At 47.8% G+C, this 24,238-nt stretch overlaps 1 protein-coding gene across 1 annotated transcript; it reads right to left on the reverse strand.

Moving 5' to 3' along the window:
* Positions 1-217: 217 nt before the first annotated feature.
* On the reverse strand, positions 218-2,963 carry LOC149393412 (uncharacterized). The gene is made up of 6 exons (XM_089618017.1): positions 2,873-2,963; positions 2,452-2,766; positions 2,245-2,337; positions 1,214-1,306; positions 826-1,111; positions 218-277 (listed from the first exon to the last, which is right to left on the reverse strand). The coding sequence occupies exons 4-6, from the start codon at positions 1,291-1,293 to the stop codon at positions 218-220; spliced, it is 426 nt and encodes a 141-aa protein (XP_089474143.1). The 5' UTR covers positions 1,294-1,306; positions 2,245-2,337; positions 2,452-2,766; positions 2,873-2,963.
* Positions 2,964-24,238: the final 21,275 nt, after the last annotated feature.

The following is a 24,238-nucleotide window of genomic DNA, read 5'->3' on the forward strand; positions in this document are numbered from 1 at the left end:
TATATATTCCAAAATCCGAACCTAAACATACCAATACGAATTTTTAATAATCCATTCAATAATTTCAAAATCAAATTCTATTAGTCGTACTTTGTACCGTATATTTAAACCGAAACATATCAAACCATGTATACGAATATTCATGCACCGGAAACACACTCACTTTACATTCACATTTGTCGATTTGACAAATGATACCATTCTTCTCGATACGCATCTATTGCCTCATCCGTATGACTCTTCTTGTGTATTCTTCTTGTTCCATTTTGAAAACGTGCTACAACCACATAATTAGAAGAACACTCAGAATAGATAATTAAATATCAGATATACAAAATGGGAGAACATCACTGTTCAATACCTGATTGAAATGTTGTTGCGGTTTCACGTCTGTAAAATTGATACAGAACTGCTCAAAACTATTTGATAAAACAAGTTGTCAGTTTTAAATTTAATAAAGAAATTTCAGTGAGGGAAAAAAAAACTCTACTTAAACGCATACCTATTGAACTTGAAACTCTCAAACCCATAAATATCAAGGATTATTGAAACAACATCCAAAGGCTAGGTTCAATACAAATCAGCTCACCTAAGGGAAGGCAAAATCTACATATTTTTTCTTCTTCTGATGAATTGGGTAAATTGAATTACACAAACATAACTAAGACCTAATCGATTTAGAGAAAAGCCTGAAGAGGCATACAGTAATCAGGTGAACGAAATCTCTGTAATCAGGTGAACGAAATCAATCTAGATTTATAAAATGAGGCATATATGATGGCAGAGATGAATTTCAAGAAAAATTCCTAATGAATTGTTTCAGACCTTGATGTAGACATTTTCAATGAAGAGCTGAGCGACGCCGAGGTGGTAAGGGAAGAGAAGTCCAGCGGCGGAGAAGCTGAACCCCGGCGAACTAACCACCGGCCTCCATAGCTCCGCCTCAACGTCCTTTTTCCTCTGCTTCCACACCACTTCGTCGTCCTTCCATATCCTATCTCCGACTGGAGCTCGGCCGAGCGTCGTGGTCTTGACGATCCGAGAGGCTACGCCGATGAAGAGCTCACCGGTGGCGACGGTGAAGGATTTCAAAGGATATGCAAGATGCGATCTGAAAACCTAAATGTACGCCTAAATGTTTTTATTTTTAAATTGAATGACCACACTAAATTTTTTATATATATTCAAATTGAAGCAGAGAGGAGTTACATACTCGGCTACGAGAGATGATCGGAGAGACGGGATCGGAGAGAAGCATCGCTTCCCTTCGTGTCTTAGAGCTGCCATGGCCATTTTCGCTTCAGATCTGATCACACAATAAATGAGATTGATGGAAAATTCATACTCATAAATGAAAGTTTTCCATTTTGACGTTTAATAGCATTCATCATGGAAGTAATTCACAATTTGCTACCATACCATGTAACATAACAAGAGAAAAGATAAAACAACTCAAAAGTAAATTGCTTCCTCTCAAATCTTCAAATAGAATCTCACAAGTTACTGACCCATACATGAACAAGTTACATATCCATCTGATCTATGTAGCCTCTTTGCCGAGTAAGCAGCTTCACCCAATCACTTATAGTAAAAGAGACTATACACTCCATTGAATAAGAAACGTATTAACATTTAGAGAAAAAGATAAATATACTATAGGTTCAATAATTAAGCATCTTAGGTTAGAGTTGAGAATAATTATATACCGGTTATTTTATGTTCATTCAAGAATATTGAAACTATAAGCAAACTCTTATTCTAAATGAAATTGTAAAACTATAAGCAAACTCTTATTCTAAATGAAATTGTAAATTTTTTACTGTAAAAACAACTAAACTGAAAATGTAGATATAACAAAACAAATACATAAAAAAAAGTAAAAAATAAAAATAAAAAATAAAAATAAGAATTGTATATTTCAAATATTGGAAATTTCTTATAAGAGAATATTGTCTCGCTTATAATTAATATATGTTGAAATTGGATTTTAATTTAAAATCTAATATTGATGAGAACAAATGAGAATTATGAAAGAGCAAAGACAATATCACGAAGTCAATATTGTGCTCTTATTGCCATTGTGAAAACCAAGAGTGAAGTAGCAAGCAAAATGAATTATTGGCCAACTACAGCCGAATTACCAAGGCATGAAACATATACATCAGAAATCTGAACACCCGTATCTCACATGTTATAAACTAATATAGTGTCTGCAGAAGAACAAAAGAGAGAATGTTGACTTACTTCGGTTGAGCTTTTCAGACAAGGAGTGTTTGAAGGAAGTGGTGCTTCTGAGAGGACATCCTTGCACAGAATCCAGCTCCGGACAAAATTATCCTAAGAGTTTGATACTAAACTCATGATATCACTATGAAGGAATTTATGGACGCTTTTTTTTTTTAAATAAAGATCTTTTGAGTTATCTTTGGATAACACGAACGATTTAAATACCTGGCTGCAGGAATACAAACACTTCCCATTGAAAGCCCAAGCTAAACCTGTGACCTACAATCCTCGACCACATTAATTGTATTACCTGTCATGAGCGTCATATGAACCTAACTTATTAAAAGTACTGTTCTACACATCACAATCCCAAACTTCAAAAGATCCAGCTCCTTTGCCTATTGCTAAAAGCATTTTGTTTGATGATTGAGTCGGCACAGTCTCGGGAATAGGATCGATCTGATCGCCCAAAATCTTCGAAGTGAAGTGTCTCGCCTCGGAATCGAGATCGACCCACTTGGCCACTATTCTTCTAGCGCCCTGCAACGCGAAAAATATGTATATATATTGATTAAACGTTACGCAACATAGAAAATACAAGATAAATTCAGTAAAAATAAAAAATTCTATAAAATTGATTATTTGCCTGAAGCTTGGGTTCCTTGGTCATGGGATTGTTGCAAAGGTCAATTGTTTTTGCCTTTGCTTTTGTGGAGTTACTGCACCATGACTCGCACAGTACTTTGATGTGGTGACTTTGATGTGGAAGGACAAATATATGATTCCCAAAAAAGCCACACAAAAGTATCACAATGTTATTAAATCACAATTTTACCCAAAATATGGAACATAGCCATATATGATATATATGATTCTCAAAACCATATATATTGTTTCATTATCTGATATGTAAACAATAATTCCAAACAACAGAAATTGACGAAAAGAAAAAACAAACTCTGAACTGAAATGATTAACTTGGTAACAGCTAGTGTAGTATATATCAAGACATTTTAGAGGTACAATAATACTTAAACGACTTTAAGGTACAAACGACCACAAATGGATTAAATACAGAGAGAGAGAGAGTAAAATAATACTTACACGACTTTAAGGTTTGAAATACCAGCGAGTTTCCTTGGGTCTGGTCCACTTAGCCGGTTGTCATTAAGCCGCCTAGGAATAAAACTTTAATCAGAAAGAGGCAATTGTAGTCTAGCTCTGTCACTGCGTTTTAAGCATAGAGACTCTATTTCTAACATGCATGTTAATATAACAAGGTCCAATTTGTTCCAAAAACAACGAATTACTATTCACAAGTTAGTTCTGCAGGCAGTGAATTTGATTATCTTGACAAAATAAATAGTTATCAAAACATATGTAGTGTTGCGAGAAAAATAAATTGAATAATAACAATAAAACCAAGGATGCAGCAACCCGTAAACTTTAATTAGTGTCTAAATCTGTAAATATGTTTGATATTTGACCTTCGTTAATTAATATAGGTCATAACAAAGTGGATAAGCACGACAAGGGCATAGTCAATATCCCTAATGGATAATTTATATCTGATAAACTAATTTGGTTGAATTATTTTCTTAGGAATGTAAGGACTTATAAATCCTTGGGCTTCTTCAGAACGCGTAGGGCCTCCCTTTTCTGTTTCACATCATCATAGCGCAGCAACATTAATATCACACGAAACAAAATAAAATAAAAAGGCTCGACTTTTTACTGCAATATAATGAAGTTCTAGCAATATTAAGATACTACCCCTTTTGAAGCAATACCAATACCATCTTCCCATTTCAACGAAATAATAAAAGTACATCCGCAAAACTCATTTACTTTCAAATACAGAGATAATCTACAAACAGAGATTTTTATTGTTTACGTTTCTCTAATAAATCAGCGATCCAAAGATTAACTAGAACACAAACCCAAGGGATTGGTATAGTGTTAAGGTTGATTCTTGAGACCTTAAGAGTCGCCGGTTCAATAATTTCAGAGCTTCGTGGACTTGGCAAAGTACCCACTTAGTTGTGGTTGTAGGATTCAAAAAGTACCCAATTTAATTATGAGAAAACTACACTATAGTAAAATCCTAAACACAATGCAGAGCCATGTCTCATTGGAAAGAAAAAAAAACAAAGCAACAAGTCACTCGTGGTAAAATGCACATCCTACGAAAGACCTATCGCTTGTGAAAGCAAGAGCATCATTTCTCTTACCCAAACACTGTGGGCTCGTGAATATCAGTCTCATTGAAACCCTAATTCCTAAAACAAACATTACAATGAACTGATTTGCAGACAAGTTATTGAAGGAAAGCTTACAGCCTTGCGGAGCTTTTTGATCAAAGCCATGGGCTTGCGCATCAAACCCCTCTGGAACCTAAAACAAATCACATAAAACATGCAGTTTTTTATCCTACAAAACAACACAATCCTTCAATCACGTGAATAAGAGAGAAAGAGAGAGAGAGAGAGAGAGAGAGAGGCGGTTGAGATAGGTCGAGAACCCAGGAGGCGGCGAACCAGATCTCGCAGATGATGGAGGTGAGCCAGAGGCCGTAGGCGTCGTTGACAGGGTGGAGGATTCGGTAGTGGAAGAAGAGGCAGACGATGACGACACAGAGAGGGAAGGGAAGGGAAGGGAAGAGAGAGAGAGAGAGAGAGAGAGAGAGAGAGAGAGAGAGAAGGATACAGACCTGAGCGAGAGGCGGTCGAGATAGGTCTCGCGGACTATGGGGAACCACTTGGGGAACTGGTCGAGAACCCAGGAGGCGGTGAGCCAGAGGCCGTAGGCGTCGTTGACAGGGTGGAGGATTCGGTAATGGTTGTCAATGGCTTGACATTACTCGACAAAGAGTGAGCAAAGAGGGTGGAGTCCGTGGAGAACGTGGAGAACTTGAGTATTTGGAGAAATGGAGAAGATACTCAGATTTGGGGGTTTTTTCTATACTTAGAAATAGAATGAAATTAAGAATAAACTGCCATATTTTTTATTGGGAAAACGTTGTGAAACAAAAACTAAACAAATACAATTAAATTAAATTTTGAAACTTACACATGTCAAGTTATAATTGTAAATTAACTTTTCACAGCGTTTGTATATAAACGCTGTCAAAACTTTTTTTTTTCAAACCGCTTCTTCTCCACATGGCTTCTTGTAATTCGAGGGAATAAAATGACAGCGCTTATATATAAGCGCTATCTTATGTTTTCCACAGCGTTTCTCTTCACAGGCCACGTGTCATCTTACGATTCGACAATAAAATAAAATGATGTTTTGACGGCGTTTTTTTGCCAAACGCCGTGAAAACATGTGCTGTGAAAAGCATGATTTCTAGTAGTGAAACTCTTCGATGTCTGGTTATAGGAGATTGAGAGTTGAAGACTCTATATTTCTTCTAGGTATCTTCTAGAGACAAGATAAGAACAAACCATTTAACCTCTTATGTCTCGAAGTCACTATGTATGAATTGCATCATGCTTACCTTAATCCTGAAATGAGACATGCCATTTCACAGCTTACGTATTCTCATTTGAGAAAGTCAGAGTTCGGACTCACTATGTGATTCCGAACAGGGCCTATTGGTGAAGTACTAAGTTGTGAGAATGTCATGAGTAACTTTGTGAAGTTCTCATAGATATGGAATTCATGTACAAGATTGCTGAAATACAATGTATGTCACCTCGTGCTTTGTTCCTTGGAGTGTGAATAAATGACCTGGCCAGTGTCAAATTGAGTCCTGACTCTTTTGGATGAAACAATGTGACTTGTTCGCTCCTCGTCAATACATTGTTTATAACTTATTCACAAGCGACAAAGGAGTTGAGGAAATAACAGCTAGAAGGGTAAAATGGTAATTTAGTAAATCCCGACTAGCTGATTACATTCATGAAGGGTAAACATAGATAATATTCAGTGGATCCGCTCATCATAATTAGGTTGAATTCTTGAGTAGAATATAAATTCATTTGAACCGAGAGATTTTCAGTATCAACTCTTTAGTGGAGTCAGTTGACATTAAGCTAAACTTGGAAAAGGTTTGTGAACTTTTGAGTCAAAGCATTTAGCTCAAGCTTTGTTCATTTGGATCCATGAGGTCACTGTCACGAATCACATCGAATAGGAATAGTTAAACTGGAAGCTAAGTTAAAACAAGAACGGATATAGTCAAAAGGGTATTTTTGTCTTTTGAGACAAAGGATGAAATGAATGTCAATAAATTTTTTGACAAGTTCATTTGATGACTTAATGTCACTCGTCCATGACTTGATCATTGGGCCTTGTGAATTAATTTCATTTCATAAGAATTTTATTGAAAATTCTTAATGGGCCTTTCTCATGTTGTCATGAACAAATGAAGAAGCTTCTAGAAGCTCCTTCTAGAATGAGTTTGGGCGCCTACCCTATAGAGAAATAGGAGAGATTATTTTGTGCATAAATGTATCAAGATACTTGCCAAAAGAAAAAGAGGAAACAAATTTTCATATGGATGCATAAGGGATTCGGCCAAGAGAGAGACAAGGCAAGGCAAGGAACAAAAAAGGAAACAAATCCAAGGCTTAATGAAGCATATGTTGGCCGAGTGTCTCAAGAGAAAAAAGGGTAAATTGGCTCATGAATATGTGATATTCTATAGAAGAGGAAACTACCTTATTGAAGGTGAGACCTCTCCTATAAATAGGAGCCCCTTTTCTTCACAATTCATTGATTCCAAGTATTAGAGATTTGAGAGACTCTCTCTCTAGAACCTTGGCCGATCCTCTCTCTCTCTCTCTCTCTTCATTTTAGATTTCTTTGTTTTGGCACCTAGGTCCTCATTTGACCTAGTGTTTAGCTCTGCGACTTCAAGACTCGTTCTTAAGTCGTAGTGTTTAAAAGTGCCCACTCACTAATTCCTTTTATTTCGAGTGATTTAGTGATAGAAACTTTCGTGGTTGCTCGAGGTGCCGAGGAAAGAAAGAGAGACGTGCTGCGAGGGAGACGAGCGTTGCAACTTTCCAAAAGCTTCTCAAAGTTCAAGCTTCAAGAAAGGTTAGTAAACTTCTATGCTCATAATAGTTTTTATTTACATGTGCTTGCTCTTTGTCTAGGTTAGTAAAAACCGTTTTACTTGAAAATGAGAATTTTTAAAATTCCGCCGCTTAACGAAGCGTTAAACTTTTTCTTAAACCCTAGATCAATTCCAACAAGAATGAGGCCTCTATTTATAGGGGAGGGATTACCTTCAATAAGGTAGTTTCCTCTTCTATAGAATATCACATATTCATGAGCAAAATTTCCCTTTTTCCCTAAGAGTCACACGTCCAACATAGGCTTCTAGAAGCCTTGGATTTGTTTCCTCTTTTGTTCTCCTTGCCTTGTTGGCGCCCACCTTGTTTCCTTGTAGAGGAAATTTGTTTCCTCTTTTTCTTTTGGCAAGTATCTTCATACATTTATGTACAAAATAAACACTCTTTTTCTCTATTGCGTTGGACGAAATTTAGGCACTAGAACATGCTTCTAGATGTTTCTTCCTTTGTTCATGACAACATAAGAAAAGCCCATTAAGAATTTTCAATTAAAATTCCATGAAATGAAATTAGTCCTCAAGACCCAAATTCTTTAATATGGCCGAGTGGTTTTTAAATCATGTGTCGTCATATGACAATGTCAAAAAAATTTATTGACATTCATTTCGTCCTATGTCCTAAAAGACAAAAATACAGTTTAGACAATTTTCGTAAAACTTGTCTCGTTCTTGTTTTGACTTAGCTTCTAGTTTAACTATTCCTACTCGACGTGATTTTTGGCAGTGACCTCATGGATCCAAATGAACAAAGCTTGAGCTAAATACTCGGACTCAAAAGTTCGCAAACCTTTTCCAAGTTTAGTTTAATGTCAACTGACTCCACTAAAGAGTTGACACTGAAAATATCTCGGTTCAAATGAATTTATTTTCTACTCAAGAATTCAACCAAATTATGATGAGTGGATCCACTGAATATTATCTATGTTTACCCTTCATGAAAATCATCAGCTAGTCGGGATTTAAAAATTTCCATTTTACCCTTCTAGCTGTTATTTCGTCAACTCCTTTGTCGCTTGTGAATAAGTTAGAAACAATGTATTGACGAGGAGCTAACAAGTCACATTGTTTCATCCAAAAGAGTCAGGACTCAATTTGGACACTAGCCAGTTCATTTATTCAGATTCCAAGGATCAAAGCATGAGGTGATATACATTGCATTTCAGCAATCTTGTACATGAATTCCATATCTATGAGAACTTCACAAAGTTAGTCATGACATCTTCACAACTTTGTACTTCACCAATAGGTCATGTTTAGTATCACATAGTGACTCCGAACTCTGACTTTCTAAAATGAGAATACGTAAGCTGTGAAATATCATGTCTCATTTCAGGATTAAGGTAAGCACGATGTAATTCATACGTAGTGACTTCGAGACATAAGAGGTTAAATGGTTTGTTCTTATCTTGTCTCTAGAAGTGCACTGGTCAATTCAGTACGTTCGGAAGATACCTAGAAGAACTATAGAGTCTCCAACTCTCAATGCCCCATAACCAGACATCATAGATTCTTCTAACAATCGTACTGAGGTCAGTAGTCCTTTGACCCATAGATTGCGAATATATCGTTTTAAGCAAACTACGAAGAGTTTGTTCATGCAAATCTACATTTGTCTCTTCGTAAGTTGTTAAGTTTGATTATGGACTAAAGACTAATGTTTTATCATAAAGCTTCTAACAGACAAGGAAGAATGAATGAACGTTTTGAATTTTTATTAATGAATAAGCAATTACAAGCAAGAGTCTTCGTGAGACTTTATTACATAAAATGTACAAAATAAAGACTACAACTCTTCTTGTGGGCACCATTGACAACATCATCAATGAACGTAACGAAGTATTCGTATCCTCCACATGCATGTTGACTGAGCGGTCCACATACATCAGAATGTACTAGTTCCAGCAACTCTTTGGCTCTTCGACCCTTATCGAAGAAAGGTCGCTTGGACATTTTACCATCTATGCAAGATTCACAAGTAGCTAGTGAACCTATTGCAGAGGCTTGGAGTGGACCGTCCCTCACAGGTCTCTTAATCCTGTCTAGACTGATATGACAAAGTCTTAAGTGCCAGAGATATGTTGAGTTTGTTAGATCGGAAGGATCAGAAAGTTTGATCCTTTTTGGTTCCCTAACTTGATCAGTATCTATTTCACTGTCTAAAAGAGAAGGTTGAGTGGGATAGATGTAGAAAAGAGCATTCTTCATACATGCATCAGTGACAAAAGAATTATCAGGAAACGAAATAAGAATTCCATTCTTAATGAACTTTAAACAATAATCTTGCTTAAGAATTCGAGCAACGTGTTGTCGGCCCGTCTCGGACCGACAAGGGTAAAAGCGTCACTTCAGCCCGCACGACCGGCGCGAAGCCTCGGACGGCGAAACATTGCCTCGGCCGTTCGCCGGCCCAAACCAATGGCCGGCCCAAAGCTCTGCCGGCTAATGGCCGGCCCAAGGCTCAGCCGGCCAATGGCCCGCCCAAGGGTTCGGCCGGCCAATGGCCGACCCAAGGGTCAGCCGGCCAATGGCCGGCCGTAGGTCCAGCCCCTGGGCTGTTCACTCGGCCAATGGCCGAGTGAAACCTTCAGCCGGCCAGGCTGTTCACTCGGCCAATGGCCTAGTGAAACCTTCAGCCGGCCAAGCTGTTCACTCGGCCAATGGCCGAGTGAAACCTTCAGCCGGCCAGGCTGTTCACTCGGCCAACGGCCGAGTCAACGTCAAATGTTCAGCCGGCCATTGGCTGGCCCAAGCTTTCAGCCGGCCAATGGCCGACCCAAAATGGCTCACTCGGCCAAGGGGTTCCCCAAACACCCCTTGGCTGCCTATAAATAGAGATGTCCGCCCTCTCCCAAAGGTAATCCAATTTTGAGCCCCAAAACGTTGTCGAATTCATAACTCACTCGTTTCACTCATCTTTGGCCTCTAAACACTTAAACCCTCTACATTCCACCTCAATCCTACTAATGTTGAGCGTCGGAGAGGTAAACAGAGGCACCCCCTCTGTTTCCCCTATGTAGTTCACACCTCTTCTCTTACTTTTTCAGGTGCTTGGACGAGATAGACATCACCAACAGCTAAGGGACGACTTGGGATACCAAGTCCGACACGCTCGAACCGAAGCGAGGCCACTTGGTCCGGCCTTGGGCCTAACCACTTCTGGTTCCTAAATCGTTGTCCGAAAACGAGCGACAACATTTTGGCGCTAGTAGGAGGGGCTCTTTCAATCCTCTTTCTACGACTCTCGAAAGATGAGTCACATTCCCGTTACCTCCGCATGCACTCGAGCGACGAGGTCGAGGTAGGTCTCCGAAGCCTCGTGCATCATCTTGAAGGGCAACCTCGTGACAACGAGAGCCAGACCCAAGACCCGGTGAGCGACCCCGAGGCCGCGCTCCGAGAGGACACGGCTCGGAGGCTCGCAGAGCTCCTAGACCGTCCCGGCGTCGATGGCACGCTCATCGCCAACCTCCTCAGCTACGACGTCGAGGATAGGTCCGCCCGAGACGACTCCGACGCCGACTATGTGGGGGAGTCGAGAACCGACGACGCAACTTCAAGCGTCGCTCATTCACGATCCGAGAGGTCGAATGGCGCCTTGGCCGGACCGTCGCACCCGACGCGACAACAGGCACGATCACATTCCTGGGGACTCGCCCCCTCGATTTCAAGAGGCGGCCGGGCACGGCCCCTCGCCGGGGAGAGGGCGACCTTAGGGGACGATGGGGCCGATAGCCGAAGCGCTCGCCGGAAAATCCGGCCAAGGGCGACCTCGCCCCGCCAAGCACCGAGCGTGGACCTTAGAGAACGCCTGACGGCGCAGAGAAACTTCCGAAGGGAGGATCTCCGCCAAAGGCTCAACTCCCGGAGGGACGCTCTCCCCGCCACAACCCTTGGCCAACCTCAGGCCAATGCCGGGGACCAAGGGTCCAACGAGCGCCAACAGGCGACTCCCGCGGTCCTGGCAGTCAGCCCTGCTAACGGGCTCGACATGGTGACGATGATTCAGAGCCTCCAAAATCAGATCATCGAGATGAGGGAATCAGGGAGGCAAAGGCCCTATGGAGGGATCGAGGAGTCATACTCTCCCTCCGCCGCTCAAATCCTCGCGCAGCCTTGCGTGGGGAATTTCAAACTGCCATCAATCCCCCCTACGACGGGCGGACGGATCCGAACTTCCACATCCAGCACTATGAGACGTGGATGACAATGCAGGGACAGACAGATGGCACCCTGTGTCAAGCCTTCAGCCTGAGCCTCACAAGATCGGGATTTGAATGGTTCCGAAGTCTAAGACCGGGGAGCATCTCATCCTTCCAGGCTTTGCGAGAAGCCTTCCTTGCTCGCTTCGCCACTCTCGTGGTGCAAAAGAAGTCGAAGACCTACCTCCTGTCCATCCGACAGGGGAGGGACGAGACCTTGAGACAATACCTCGCTCTCTTCACCGAGGAGTCTCACAAGGTCGACGGGTTCGACGACAAGGACGCCATCACGGCGATCAGTGAGGGAGCTCGCACGAGCGACTTCCTCAAGTCTATTGTTGGAAAGGTCCCGCGGGACATGGCGGAGCTAATGTCGAGAGCCCGTACCTACATGGGAATCGAGGATTACCTCGACGGCCGAGATGGCCGAAAGTCGGAGGGGCAGAGCGGTCCCCGCCGCGACGATCAAGACGAAGATCGTCCCGACCCTCGAAATAGGAGGAACAATGGAGTCCAGGCCCCTAACGGTCACTCCCTCCCTGGGCCTAGACCCACGCACGTTGATAGCTTCCGAAAGCTTTCGACGTTTAACCCTCTGAACACTTCACGAGAGCGGATCCCAGCTTTGCACTGCGATGAGCTAGGAAGCCCCGCTCCACTCACAAAGGATCCCGCGAAGCGGGACCGAAGCAAGTTCTGTGAATACCACCAACACCATGGGCACCTGACGTCTGAGTGTTACCAGCTCAAGAGCCAGATCAAAGCCCTCATTCAGGGTGGGAAGTTGAAAGAGTACGTCCTTAGAACGATTGGGACGGCCGCGGCAAACGGAGGTCGCCCGCGGCAATAAAGGAAAAGTCCAGCGATGGTGACCGTTGCGGACCAAGCGACGAACCAAGAACCAGAAAACTGACAGCTGTACATTGTGGGCTCGATCATGGGCGGCCCGGAGTTCGGGGACTTAAGCACGCAAAGGAAGAATTACGTGCGAGAAGTCTCCCAAAGGAAGATAGCGCACTACATCAACCACGCGTACGAGGCTCCTCCCCCGGCCCCGTTTGAATCCATGTTCTTCACCGGCGAAGAGGCGGCGCGTGTGCTCCACCCGCACAATGACGCGATAGTCGTCTCAGCCCCGGTTGCCAACAATCTCGTCCGAAGAATCCTGATCGACAACGGCAGCTCTGCCGACATCATTTTCAAATCAGCGTTGGACAGGATGAAGCTGACCAGGCTGAGACCGACCCCGATCTCAACCCCACTCTTCGGCTTCTCCGGGGAGAGGGTCATGAGGGAGGGCATTATCGACCTCCCGGTCACCTTCGGGACACCGGGGGGATCGAGGTCACTCGCATCGTATCATTCCTAGTCGTGGACCAGCCCTCGGCGTACAACATCATCATCGGCCGCCCGACTCTCAATCGGTTAAAGGCCATAACATCCACCTACCACCTAATGATGAAAGTCCCGACCGAGAAGGGGATTGCCATAATGTTGGGAGACCAGTCTATGGCAAGGATGTGCTACATCCAAGGGGTGGACGGACAGGGAAAGGGAAAGATGGTGAGCACCGTCTTCCAGCTCGAAGACAAGGTCAAGCTGCGGAAGATGGTACTACCAATAGAAGCCCGCTCCCGTTTTCTTGATGTTTAATTGTTGACGTTTTATTTCCGATTTTAAGACAATTTCGAATTTCAAATAAGGCCAATGGCCTGGGAATGTAAATTTTGACTATTTTGACGTGATAATCAAATTACATTTTGCATCGAAATCTTTATCCTGTTGCATTATAATTTCAAGTCTCCTCTACGAGCGCGCAAGAAACTCGGGGGGCTGATGGGGAACAACACTCAATGAAACTGAAATTCACTTACTCGCAAAGCAAAAAACAAAAGTAATAGCAGAGTCTCAAGGGGCCGATGGTCAGGTCAGAGGTCCCGAAGAGAAACAATCTACACATGTCTCCTCGAATTGAGGTCGCTCCTCTAGTCGAGTCTCGAGTCCACGAGTCGACTGATAAGTCCTCGTGCCGACTCCGCACATGTCTCCTCGAGTTGAGGTGGCTCCTCGAGTCGATTGATAAGTCCTCGTGCCGACTCCGCAAACGTCTCCTCGAGTTGAGGTCGCTCCTCGAGTTGAGCACCAAGTTCACGAGTCGACTAACTAGTCCTCGTGTCAATGCTATACATAACTCCCCGGGTTGAGGTCACTCCTCGAGTTGAGTTCCGAGTCCACGGGTCGACTCATGACTCCCCGTGTTGACTCTACACATAACTCCTCGAGTTGAGTTACGAGTCCACGAGTCAACCGATAGGTCCTCGTGCCGACTCAATACATAACTCCTCGAGTTGAACCAATCCTCGAGTTGAGTTACGATTCCACGAGTCAATCGATAGGTCCTCGTGCCGACTCAATACATAACTCCTCGAGTTGAATCAATCCTCAAGTTGAGTTACGACTCCACGAGTCAACCGATAGGTCCTCGTGCCGACTCAATACATAACTCCTCGAGTTGAATCAATCCTCGAGTTGAGTTACGAGTCCACGAGTCAACGGATAGGTCCTCGTGCCGACTCAATACATAACTCCTCGAGTTGATTCAATCCTCGAGTTGAGTTACGAGTCCACGAATCAATCGATAGGTCCTCGTGCCGACTAAATACATAACTTCTCGAGTTGAATCAATCCTCGAGTTGAGTTACGAGTCCACGAGTCAACCGATACGTCCTCGTGCCAACTCAATACATAACTCCTCGAGTTGAATCAATCCTCGAGTTGAGTTACGAGTCCACGAGTCAACCGATAGGTCCTCGTGCCGACTCAATACATAACTCCTCGAGTTGAATTCATTCCTCGAGTCGAGTCACAAGCCCGCGAGTCGACTTGAAAGTCCTCGTGTCAAACATACACGACCTCTTGACTCACCAATAACCGATAGACTCACAAGTCTCAATGACAAGTCTGTGTACTCTTGTTGTCGGTCTGTCTCGGACCGACGAGAACTAAGGCATCGCTTAGATCCACGCGACCGGTGCAAGGCCCGCACAGCGGCTCCCGGCCGGCCAAGTGCCGTCCGGCCAGCTCCCGGCCGGCGGCCGCCCGGCGTATGACCGGCCCAAGGCCGGCACTGGCCAAGGCCGGCCCTCCACGGCCGGCGCTCCAAGGCCGGCCCTCCACGGCCGGCGCTCCAAGGCCGGCCTTCCACGGCCGGCGCTCCAAGACCGGCCCTCCACGGCCGGCGCTCCAAGGCCGGCCTTCCACGGCCGGCACTCCAAGACCGGCCATCCACGGCCGGCGCTCCAAGGCCGGCCCTCCAAGGCCGGCGCTCCAAGACCGGCCCTCCACGGCCGGCGCTCCAAGGCCGGCCTTCCACGGCCGGCGCTCCAAGACCGGCCTTCCACGGCCGGCGCTCCAAGACCGGCCTTCCACGGCCGACGCTCCAAGACCGGCCTTCCACGGCCGGCGCTCCAAGACCGGCCTTCCACGGCCGGCGCTCCAAGGCCGGCCCTCCAAGGCCGGCCCTCGGCCAAGAGGTTCCTCAAACACCTCTTGGCCGCCTATAAATATGAGGGTCTCTCCCTCGACCCAGGTAATCCATTCTTGAGCACTGAAACGCTGCCGAACTCGTACCACGCTCGTTTCTCTCAAGCTTTGGCCTCTAAACACCCCTAAAACCTCTATACTCCACCTCAATCACACTAATGTTGAGCGTCGGAGAGGTAAACAGGGGCACCCCCCCTGTTTCCCCTTTGTAGTTCACGTATTCTCTACTCCTTTTCAGGTACTCTGATGAACTCAAGGGACACCCACAGCTAAGGGACGACTCGGGATACCGGGTCCGACACGCTCGAGTCAAGACGAGACCACTTGGTCCGGCCTTGGGTCTAACCGTCTTTGGCTCCTAAATAGTTGTCCGAAAAACAGCGACAACATTTTGGCGCTAGAAGGAGGGGATCTCTCGACCTTGGCAACACATCCCCTCTACCAGTCTTCTTCTCACTTCTACGACTCTCGAGAGATGAGTCGTAGCCCCGCCACCTCCGTGGGCGCCCGAGCGACTAGCTCGAGGCGCGAGCTCCAAAGCTCCGTGCGCCGTCTCGAAGGGCAACCTCGTGATAACGAGAGCCAGCCCCGAGACCCGGCGAATGACCCCGAGGCCGCAGTCCGAGAGGACACGGCTCGAAGGCTCGCCGAGCTCCTAGACCGCCCCGGCGTCACCGGCGCGCTCATCACCGATCTCCTCGACTCCAGCAATGTCAATGACATCAACCATGAGACCAACCTCGACCTCGCTATTCACGAAAGTGGACACGCGCGTACGCCTCCAAGGGGACACCCTCGGGCGGCCGCGTCAAAACGTCAACTTTCTGGTGAGCACGCACACACGCCCTCGAGGGGACACCCTCGGGCGACCACGTCAAGGCATCAAAGCTCGCACAATGCCCAAGGACGCTCGACCTCGAGGTCCCGAAAGGGACGCTCCAAGCTCACCATCCGCGTCCAAAACCCTTGTGAAGGTGACGACGTCGATGGTCTCGGCCTCCGCCAAAGGCGTCGCCTGAGTGATGCGCCCTTAACAAGGGTGATAGGGACGGCCTCCGGAGACTTGAGAGACCGCCTTAACTCTCAAAGAAAGGATCCCGAGTTCGACTTGAGAGAAAAGCCAACGCCCGACCGGATCCTGCGCTTACGCCGCGATGAGCTGGGAAGCCCCGCTCCACTCACAAAGGACCCCGCGAAGCGAGATCGAAGTCGGTTCTGCGAATACCACAAAGATCACGGGCACGCGACGGTCGAATGCAAGCAGCTCAAGAAGCGAATTGATTCCCTAATTCGAGTTGGGAATCTCAGGGAATTCGTCGCGTCTACTAGCAAGCCATGATGGTCGCGACTTCGACATTCACGCTCGAACTCGATCGGCTTCGTGGTCACTTTCATTTCAAAAGTGTAATTTCCTTTTTTCAAAGAAGGCCAAGTGCCATGACAAGCTGTAATGACCCCCTTATTGCAATAAAGAGTTATTTCACACATGAAAAAATGCTATTGTATACCTCTAACGCGAGAGTTTCTCAACCTTTGTCTCACAAACGCAAGAAACTCGGGGGGCTAACAGGGACCAACGCTCAATCAAAACGCTCAATCAAAAAACAATTCAACAACAACTCAAAAAATAAAAATAAGAGAGACTCTTCGCATGTCTCCTCGAGATGAATTCATTCCCCGAGTCGAGCTACGAGTCCGCGAGTCGACCGATACTCCTCGCGCCGACTCTTCACAAGACTCCTCGTACAGGCTTTACGTGAGTCCTCGAGTCGAGTTCGAATCCACGAGTCGATTGATACTCCTCGTGCCAACTCTTCGCATGTCTCCTCGAGATGAATTCATTCCTCGAGTCGAGCTACGAGTCCGCGCGTCGACCGATACTCCTCGCGCCGACTCTTCACAAAACTCCTCGTGCAAGCTCTACGTGAGTCCTCGAGTCGAGTTCGAGTCCACGAGTCGACCAATACTCTTCGTGCTAACTCTTCACATGTCTCCTCGAGATGAATTCATTCCTCGAGTCGAGTTCGAGTCCACGAGTCGACCAATACTCCTCGTGCCGACTCTTCGCATGTCTCCTCGAGATGAATTCATTCCTCGAGTCGAGCTCCGAGTCCGCGAGTCGACCGATACTCCTCGCGACGACTCTTCACAAAACTCCTCGTGCAAGCTCTACGTGAGTCCTCGAGTCGAGTTCGAGTCCACGAGTCGACCAATACTCCTCGTGCTAACTCTTCACATGTCTCCTCGAGATGAATTCATTCCTCGAGTCGAGTTCGAGTCCACGAGTCGACCAATACTCCTCGTGCCGACTCTTCGCATGTCTCCTCGAGATGAATTCATTCCTCGAGTCGAGCTCCGAGTCCGCGAGTCGACCGATACTCCTCGCGACGACTCTTCACGAAACTCCTCGTGCAGGCTCTACAAGAGCCCTCGAGTTGAGTCCCAAGTCCACAAGTCAACTAACTATTCCTCGTGCAGGCTCTACATGAGCCCTCGAGTTGAGTCTTGAGATCGCGCTCGCCGCCCAGCTCGTCGGCCGAAAGGCAACGAGTTACAAATGGGTTCAAGGCTTGCGTCCGCCAGGGCGTATCTGGTCAAGCCAGCGCCCACGGGAAACCTCGCCACACAAATGTGGCATCGCGCTCGCCGCCCAGCTCGTCGACCGAAAGGCAACGAGTTACAAATGGGTTCAAGGCTTGCGTCCGCCAGGGCGTATCTGGTCAAGCCAGCGCCCACGGGAAACCTCGCCACACAAATGTGGCATCGCGCTCGCCGCCCAGCTCGTCGGCCGAAAGGCAACGAGTTACAAATGGGTTCAAGGCTTGCGTCCGCCAGGGCGTATCTGGTCAAGCCAGCGCCCACGGGAAACCTCGCCACACAAATGTGGCATCGCGCTCGCCGCCCAGCTCGTCGGCCGAAAGGCAACGAGTTACAAATGGGTTCAAGGCTTGCGTCCGCCAGGGCGTATCTGGTCAAGCCAGCGCCCACGGGAAACCTCGCCACACAAATGTGGCATCGCGCTCGCCGCCCAGCTCGTCGGCCGAAAGGCAACGAGTTACAAATGGGTTCAAGGCTTGTGTCCGCCAGGGCGTATCTGGTCAAGCCAGCGCCCACGGGAAACCTCGCCACACAAATGTGGCATCGCGCTCGCCGCCCAGCTCGTCGGCCGAAAGGCAACGAGTTACAAATGGGTTCAAGGCTTGCGTCCGCCAGGGCGTATCTGGTCAAGCCAGCGCCCACGGGAAACCTCGCCACACAAATGTGGCATCGCGCTTGCCGCCCAGCTCGTCGGCCGAAAGGCAACGAGTTACAAATGGGTTCAAGGCTTGCGTCCGCCAGGGCGTATCTGGTCAAGCCAGCGCCCACGGGAAACCTCGCCACACAAATGTGGCATCGCGCTCGCCGCCCAGCTCGTCGGCCGAAAGGCAACGAGTTACAAATGGGTTCAAGGCTTGCGTCCGCCAGGGCGTATCTGGTCAAGCCAGCGCCCACGGGAAACCTCGCCACACAAATGTGGCATCGCGCTCGCCGCCCAGCTCGTCGGCCGAAAGGCAACGAGTTACAAATGGGTTCAAGGTCTGCGTCCGCAGGGCGTATTTGGTCTAGCCAGCGTCCACGGGAAACCTCGCCACACAAATGTGGCATCGCGCTCGCCGCCCAGCTCGTCGGCCGACAGGCAACGAGTTACAAATAGGTTCAAGGTCTGCGTCCATACGACAAAGACGTGCAAATCGATTATGCCTTCGTTGGCAAATCGAGAAAAGTAAGACGCGCACAAAACGACAAAGACGTGCAAATCGATTATGCCTTCGTTGGCAAGTCGAGAAAAGTAAGACGCGCACAACACAACGAAGACGTGCAAATCGATTATGCCTTCGTTGGCAAATCGAGAAAAGTAAGACGCGCACAAAACGACAAAGACGTGCAAATCGATTATGCCTTCGTTGGCAAGTCGAGAAAAGTAAGACGCGCACAACACAACGAAGACGTGCAAATCGATTATGCCTTCGTTGGCAAATCGAGAAAAGTAAGACGCGCACAAAACGACAAAGACGTGCAAATCGATTATGCCTTCGTTGGCAAATCGAGAAAAGTAAGACGCGCACAAAACAAAAAAGACGTGCAAATCGATTATGCCTTCGTTGGCAAGTCGAGAAAAGTAAGACGCGCACAACACAACGAAGACGTGCAAATCGATTATGCCTTCGCTGGCGAATCGAGAAAACAAGACGCGCACAAGACAACAAAAGATGTGCAAATCGGTTATGCCTTCGTTGGCAAGTCGAGAAAGCAAGACGCGCACAACACGGTAAAGCTGTGCTAATCGATCACGCCCTCATTGGTAGATCGAGAAAATGAGCCACGCACGATCAACCCGAAACAAAAAGTCGTCCCTCGCGGCGCGCGAAGGCCATTCCTCATGACCCAAACCCAATCCATATGAAAGCGTGGACTTTGAGTTTCCACTCGATCTACGCTCGACCAGAAACTCGGGGGGCTAATGTTGTCGGTCCGTCTCGGACCGACGAGAACTAAGGCATCGCTTAGATCCACGCAACCGGTGCAAGGCCCGCACAGCGGCTCCCGGCCGGCCAAGTGCCGTCCGGCCAGCTCCCGGCCGGCGGCCGCCCGGCGTATGACCGGCCCAAGGCCGGCGCTGGCCAAGGCCGGCCCTCCATGGCCGGCGCTCCAAAGCCGGCCCTCCACGGCCGGCGCTCCAAGGCCGGCCTTCCACGGCCGGCGATCCAAGACCGGCCCTCCACGGCCGGCGCTCCAAGGCCGGCCTTCCACGGCCGGTGCTCCAAGACCGGCCTTCCACGGCCGGCGCTCCAAGGCCGGCCCTCCAAGGCCGGCGCTCCAAGACCGGCCCTCCACGGCCGGCGCTCCAAGGCCGGCCTTCCACGGCCGGCGCTCCAAGACCGGCCTTCCACGGCCGGCGCTCCAAGACCGGCCTTCCATGGCCGGCGCTCCAAGACCGGCCTTCCACGGCCGGCGCTCCAAGACCGGCCTTCCACGGCCGGCGCTCCAAGGCCGGCCCTCCAAGGCCGGCGCTCCAAGGCCGGCCCTCCAAGGCCGGCCCTCGGCCAAGGGGTTCCTCAAACACCTCTTGGCCGCCTATAAATATGAGGGTCTCTCCCTCGACCCAGGTAATCCATTCTTGAGCACTGAAACGCTGCCGAACTCGTACCACGCTCGTTTCTCTCAAGCTTTGGCCTCTAAACACCCCTAAAACCTCTATACTCCACCTCAATCACACTAATGTTGAGCGTCGGAGAGGTAAACAGGGGCACCCCCCCTGTTTCCCCTTTGTAGTTCACGTATTCTCTACTCCTTTTCAGGTACTCTGATGAACTCAAGGGACACCCACAGCTAAGGGACGACTCGGGATACCGGGTCCGACACGCTCGAGTCAAGACAAGACCACTTGGTCCGGCCTTGGGTCTAACCGTCTTTGGCTCCTAAATAGTTGTCCGAAAAACAGCGACAACAGCTCTCATACAAGCAACACAAAAACTATCCCTAACAACGTGCTTAAGTCACCCCTAACGGCGCACCATAATTTGCTCCACGACGCTCTCGTGAGAAAAAAGATGGGCCAATTGAGTCCCCAAACGTGACGCACACGCCATGGCGTCGCGCTCACAAGGGCACAAGACTCGACCCAAGAGACTCAACCCGAAAACGCGACCAGTGCACTAAGGTGCCACACTCGCCGGGGGATCAAGTCTACACCTGACCCCGCCTATCAGATGACACGCGCTCCCAAGGGTGCCACTCTCACAAGGTGGTACGGTCACGCTCGCCGCCCAGCTCGTGCGCCAATAGGCAGCGAGTCACAAATGGGTTTCAAAGGCTTGCGCCCGCCGGACGAAACTGGTCTAGTCAGCGTCCACGGAAACCCTGGTCACACAAATGTGACACCAAGGCCCCACGAGGCCCTAGCCGTGCAAATCGATCATGCCTTCATTGGTAGGTCGAGAAAATAAGCCGTGCAAATCGATCACGCCTTCATTGGTAGGTCGAGAAAATAAGCCGCGCACAATGAAGCTGTGCAAATCGATCACGCCTTCATTGGTAGGTCGAGAAAATAAGCCGCGCACAATCAAGCCGTGCAAATTGATCACGCCTTCATTGGTAGGTCGAGAAAATAAGCCGCGTGTTATCGGTCATTTTCGGAAAACCCGAGACGCCAAGAAGACACGTCGCTCAAAGGGCCGATGGTCAGGCCGGAGGTCCTAAAGAGCGGCAAGCCTTCAAGCCCTCGCCCAAACTCTTGACTCCTTGAGTCGAGCCTAGCCCCTCGAGTTAAGACTCGAGTCGGCTCCTTGAGTTGAGCCTCGCCCCTCGAGTTGAGACTTGATTCGGTCTCCTCGAGTCGAGCCTCGCTCCTCGAGTTGAGCCTTGAGTCAGTCTCCTCGAGTCGAGCTTCGCTTCTCGAGTTGGGCCTTGAGTCAGTCTCCTTGAGTCGAGCTTCGCTCCTCGAGTCGAGCCTTGAGTCAGTCTCCTCGAGTCGCGCGCCGCGCGTGGTGCGCCACTGCCCCTTGTGCGCCTCCTCTTGAAAAGGTTAGGACCCCGAGTCTCACATGGGCGACGAAGGACCCTCTTAAGGTCCCCAAACACCTATATAAACCCCCTCCCACTGAGGGGGAAGCCATCCCTTCATCTCATATCGACACGCTCGAATTCTCGCTCTCCTCTGCTTCTCTTGATGCCATCTTTGGCCTGAAGCATTCTCGCAAGTCTCTCTCATTCTCAGAGGTTCTGAAGCACTCACGGGGACTTCCCGAACGTCGCTCCCTCTGACCGAACGTCCCGCAGTGCTCAAGTATGCCGCCAAGGTTCACAACTAGAGTCCCTTAACGCGTCTAACACGCTAGAAGTTCCGAGACGCCACCGAGGACTCCTCCGCGCTCCGTCTCCTTTGTCGAGTAAGCTTCTCCGCCAAGGCTCCACGCCTCATACTACGTCTTACACACCTGAACTACATTCTGACCTGATCCCATACACGGGTACATAGGCAGCCAACACACAAGGCACGGTCACACCTCCTCCTCACTCCTTCCCTCTTCCGAGAGGTGGGTTGATCGGAGAAAACCTAGCTCGAGACTTTCGAGTTCACACTTGGTCTGGCCTTGGATCGAACCGCCCGAGGTATACAATAGTTGTTCATTTTCGTGCGACAACATTTTGGCGCTAGAAGGAGGGGACTTCCCGACCTGTTCAGCCCGAAATCCCTTCTGTTCTTCCTCCTCATTTCTTCTGGAAACTCAACTTTCTCGGACTTGAGAAAAGATGAGTAGTCAGCTACCCGTACATTCTGAGGGCGTGAACAACCCCGATAACGTCACTGGGACCCGTACATGGTGACGAAGAGTTGCTCCATGAAGAGAGCTCGACCCGCTCACCATCTCCATCTCCGGATAGCAGGGACAACCGCATCATGGAGTTGGAGGAGAATGTCCGCCAACTAAAGGCGAAGAACGCAAGGTACCACAGCCGACTGGCTGCAAAGCGACCTGCGCATGACACGGTAATCCCCAATGAAGATCCTGAGAACCTCAATGAGGAAAGTCGCGACCGCGACCCTGATTACGAGGGTACTGGCGATTCGGAGGATATCGAGACTTCTCTCACGAAGGACGGGGGACCCCCCGCCGTGTTTGAAGCCGGTCCATCGAATCCCCTGCCCCGGACAGGTGGCGCACCGGAAGCTTCTCAAGAGGGGAATTCTCGATGTTCAGCCCTCGACCGACTAGGTCAAAGGGAGAATGTTGCGGAAAGTCAGGGCACGCGGAGAGCGCTCCATCGCAGACGAAACCTGCGCCTCCGTACGACAAGCCCTTACCCTAGGGACTGCCTCACTGCTCAACGCATTGGGCGTTGCAATGATCTGAGAGAGCGGCTAAGCTCTAGACACAACTGTTGGAATCGATCTAGGGTTTGAGAAAATAATTAACGCTTCGTTAAGCGGCGGAATTTTAAAAATTTTCTTTTACAAGTAAAACAGTTTTTACTAACCTAGACAAGTGCAAGTACATGTAATTAAAAACCAATATGAGCTATGAAGTTCACTAACCTTTCTTGAAGCTTGAACCTTGTAGAAGCTTTTGGAAAGTTGCAACGCTCGTCTCCCCTCGCAGCACGTCTCTCTTCCTTTCCTCGGCACCTCGAGCAACCACGAAAGTTTCTATCACTAAATCACTCGAAAAGAAGGAATCAGTGAGTGGGCACTTTTAAACACTACGACTTAAGAACGAGTCTCGAAGTCGCAGAGCTAAACACTAGGTCGAGTGGGGACCTAGGTGCCAAGACAAGAAATAATCGAAAATAAACTAGAGAGAGAGAGAGAGGATTTCGGCCAAAGTTCTAGAGAGAGAGTCTCTCAAATCTCTTAAACTTGGATGAATGAAATGTGAGGAATGAGGCTCCTATTTATAGGAGGAGGATTACCTTCAAAAGGTAGTTTCCTCTTTTCCTATTGCCTTGCACGTCCAACATGCCTCATGAAGGCTTAGGATTTGTTTCCTCATTTGATTTCCTCTTAGTTGGCCGAAAATGCACTTTCCTTCTTAAGGAAATTTGTTTCCCCTTTTTCTTTTGGCAAGTATCTTCATACATCAATACACAAAATAAACTCTCTTTCCCACTATGGCATGAACGAAATTCAGCCTTATTTTCCTTGGGTTGGACGAAATTTGAGCTTCTAGAAGGAGCTTCTAGATGTTTCTTCATTTGTTCATGACAACATAAGAAAAGCCCATTAAGAATTTTCAAGTAAAATTCTATGAAATGAAATTAATCCTCAAGGCCCAATTACACTAATATGGCTGAGTAATATTTATTTCATTTGTCATCATATGACAATGTCAAAAAAATTTATTGACATTTTTTTCGTCCTATGTCCAAAAAGACAAAAATACCCTTTTGACAATTTTCGTAAAACTGTCTCGTTCTTGTTTTGACTTAGCTTTCAGTTTAACTATTCCTACTCGATGTGATTCGTGACAGTGACCTCATGGACCCAAATGAACAAAGCTTGAGCTAAACACTTGGACTCAAAAGTTCACAAACCTTTTCCAAGTTTAGCTTAATGTCAACTGACTCCACTAAAGAGTTGACACTGAAAATCTCTCGGTTCAAATGAATTTATTTTCTACTCAAGAATTCACCTAATTATAATGAGCGG

Source organism: Urtica dioica, chromosome 6 (assembly GCF_054948205.1).
Source record: "Urtica dioica subsp. dioica isolate 48M chromosome 6, U.dioica_male_clone48M_v1_H2, whole genome shotgun sequence".
Taxonomy (NCBI): domain Eukaryota; kingdom Viridiplantae; phylum Streptophyta; class Magnoliopsida; order Rosales; family Urticaceae; genus Urtica; species Urtica dioica.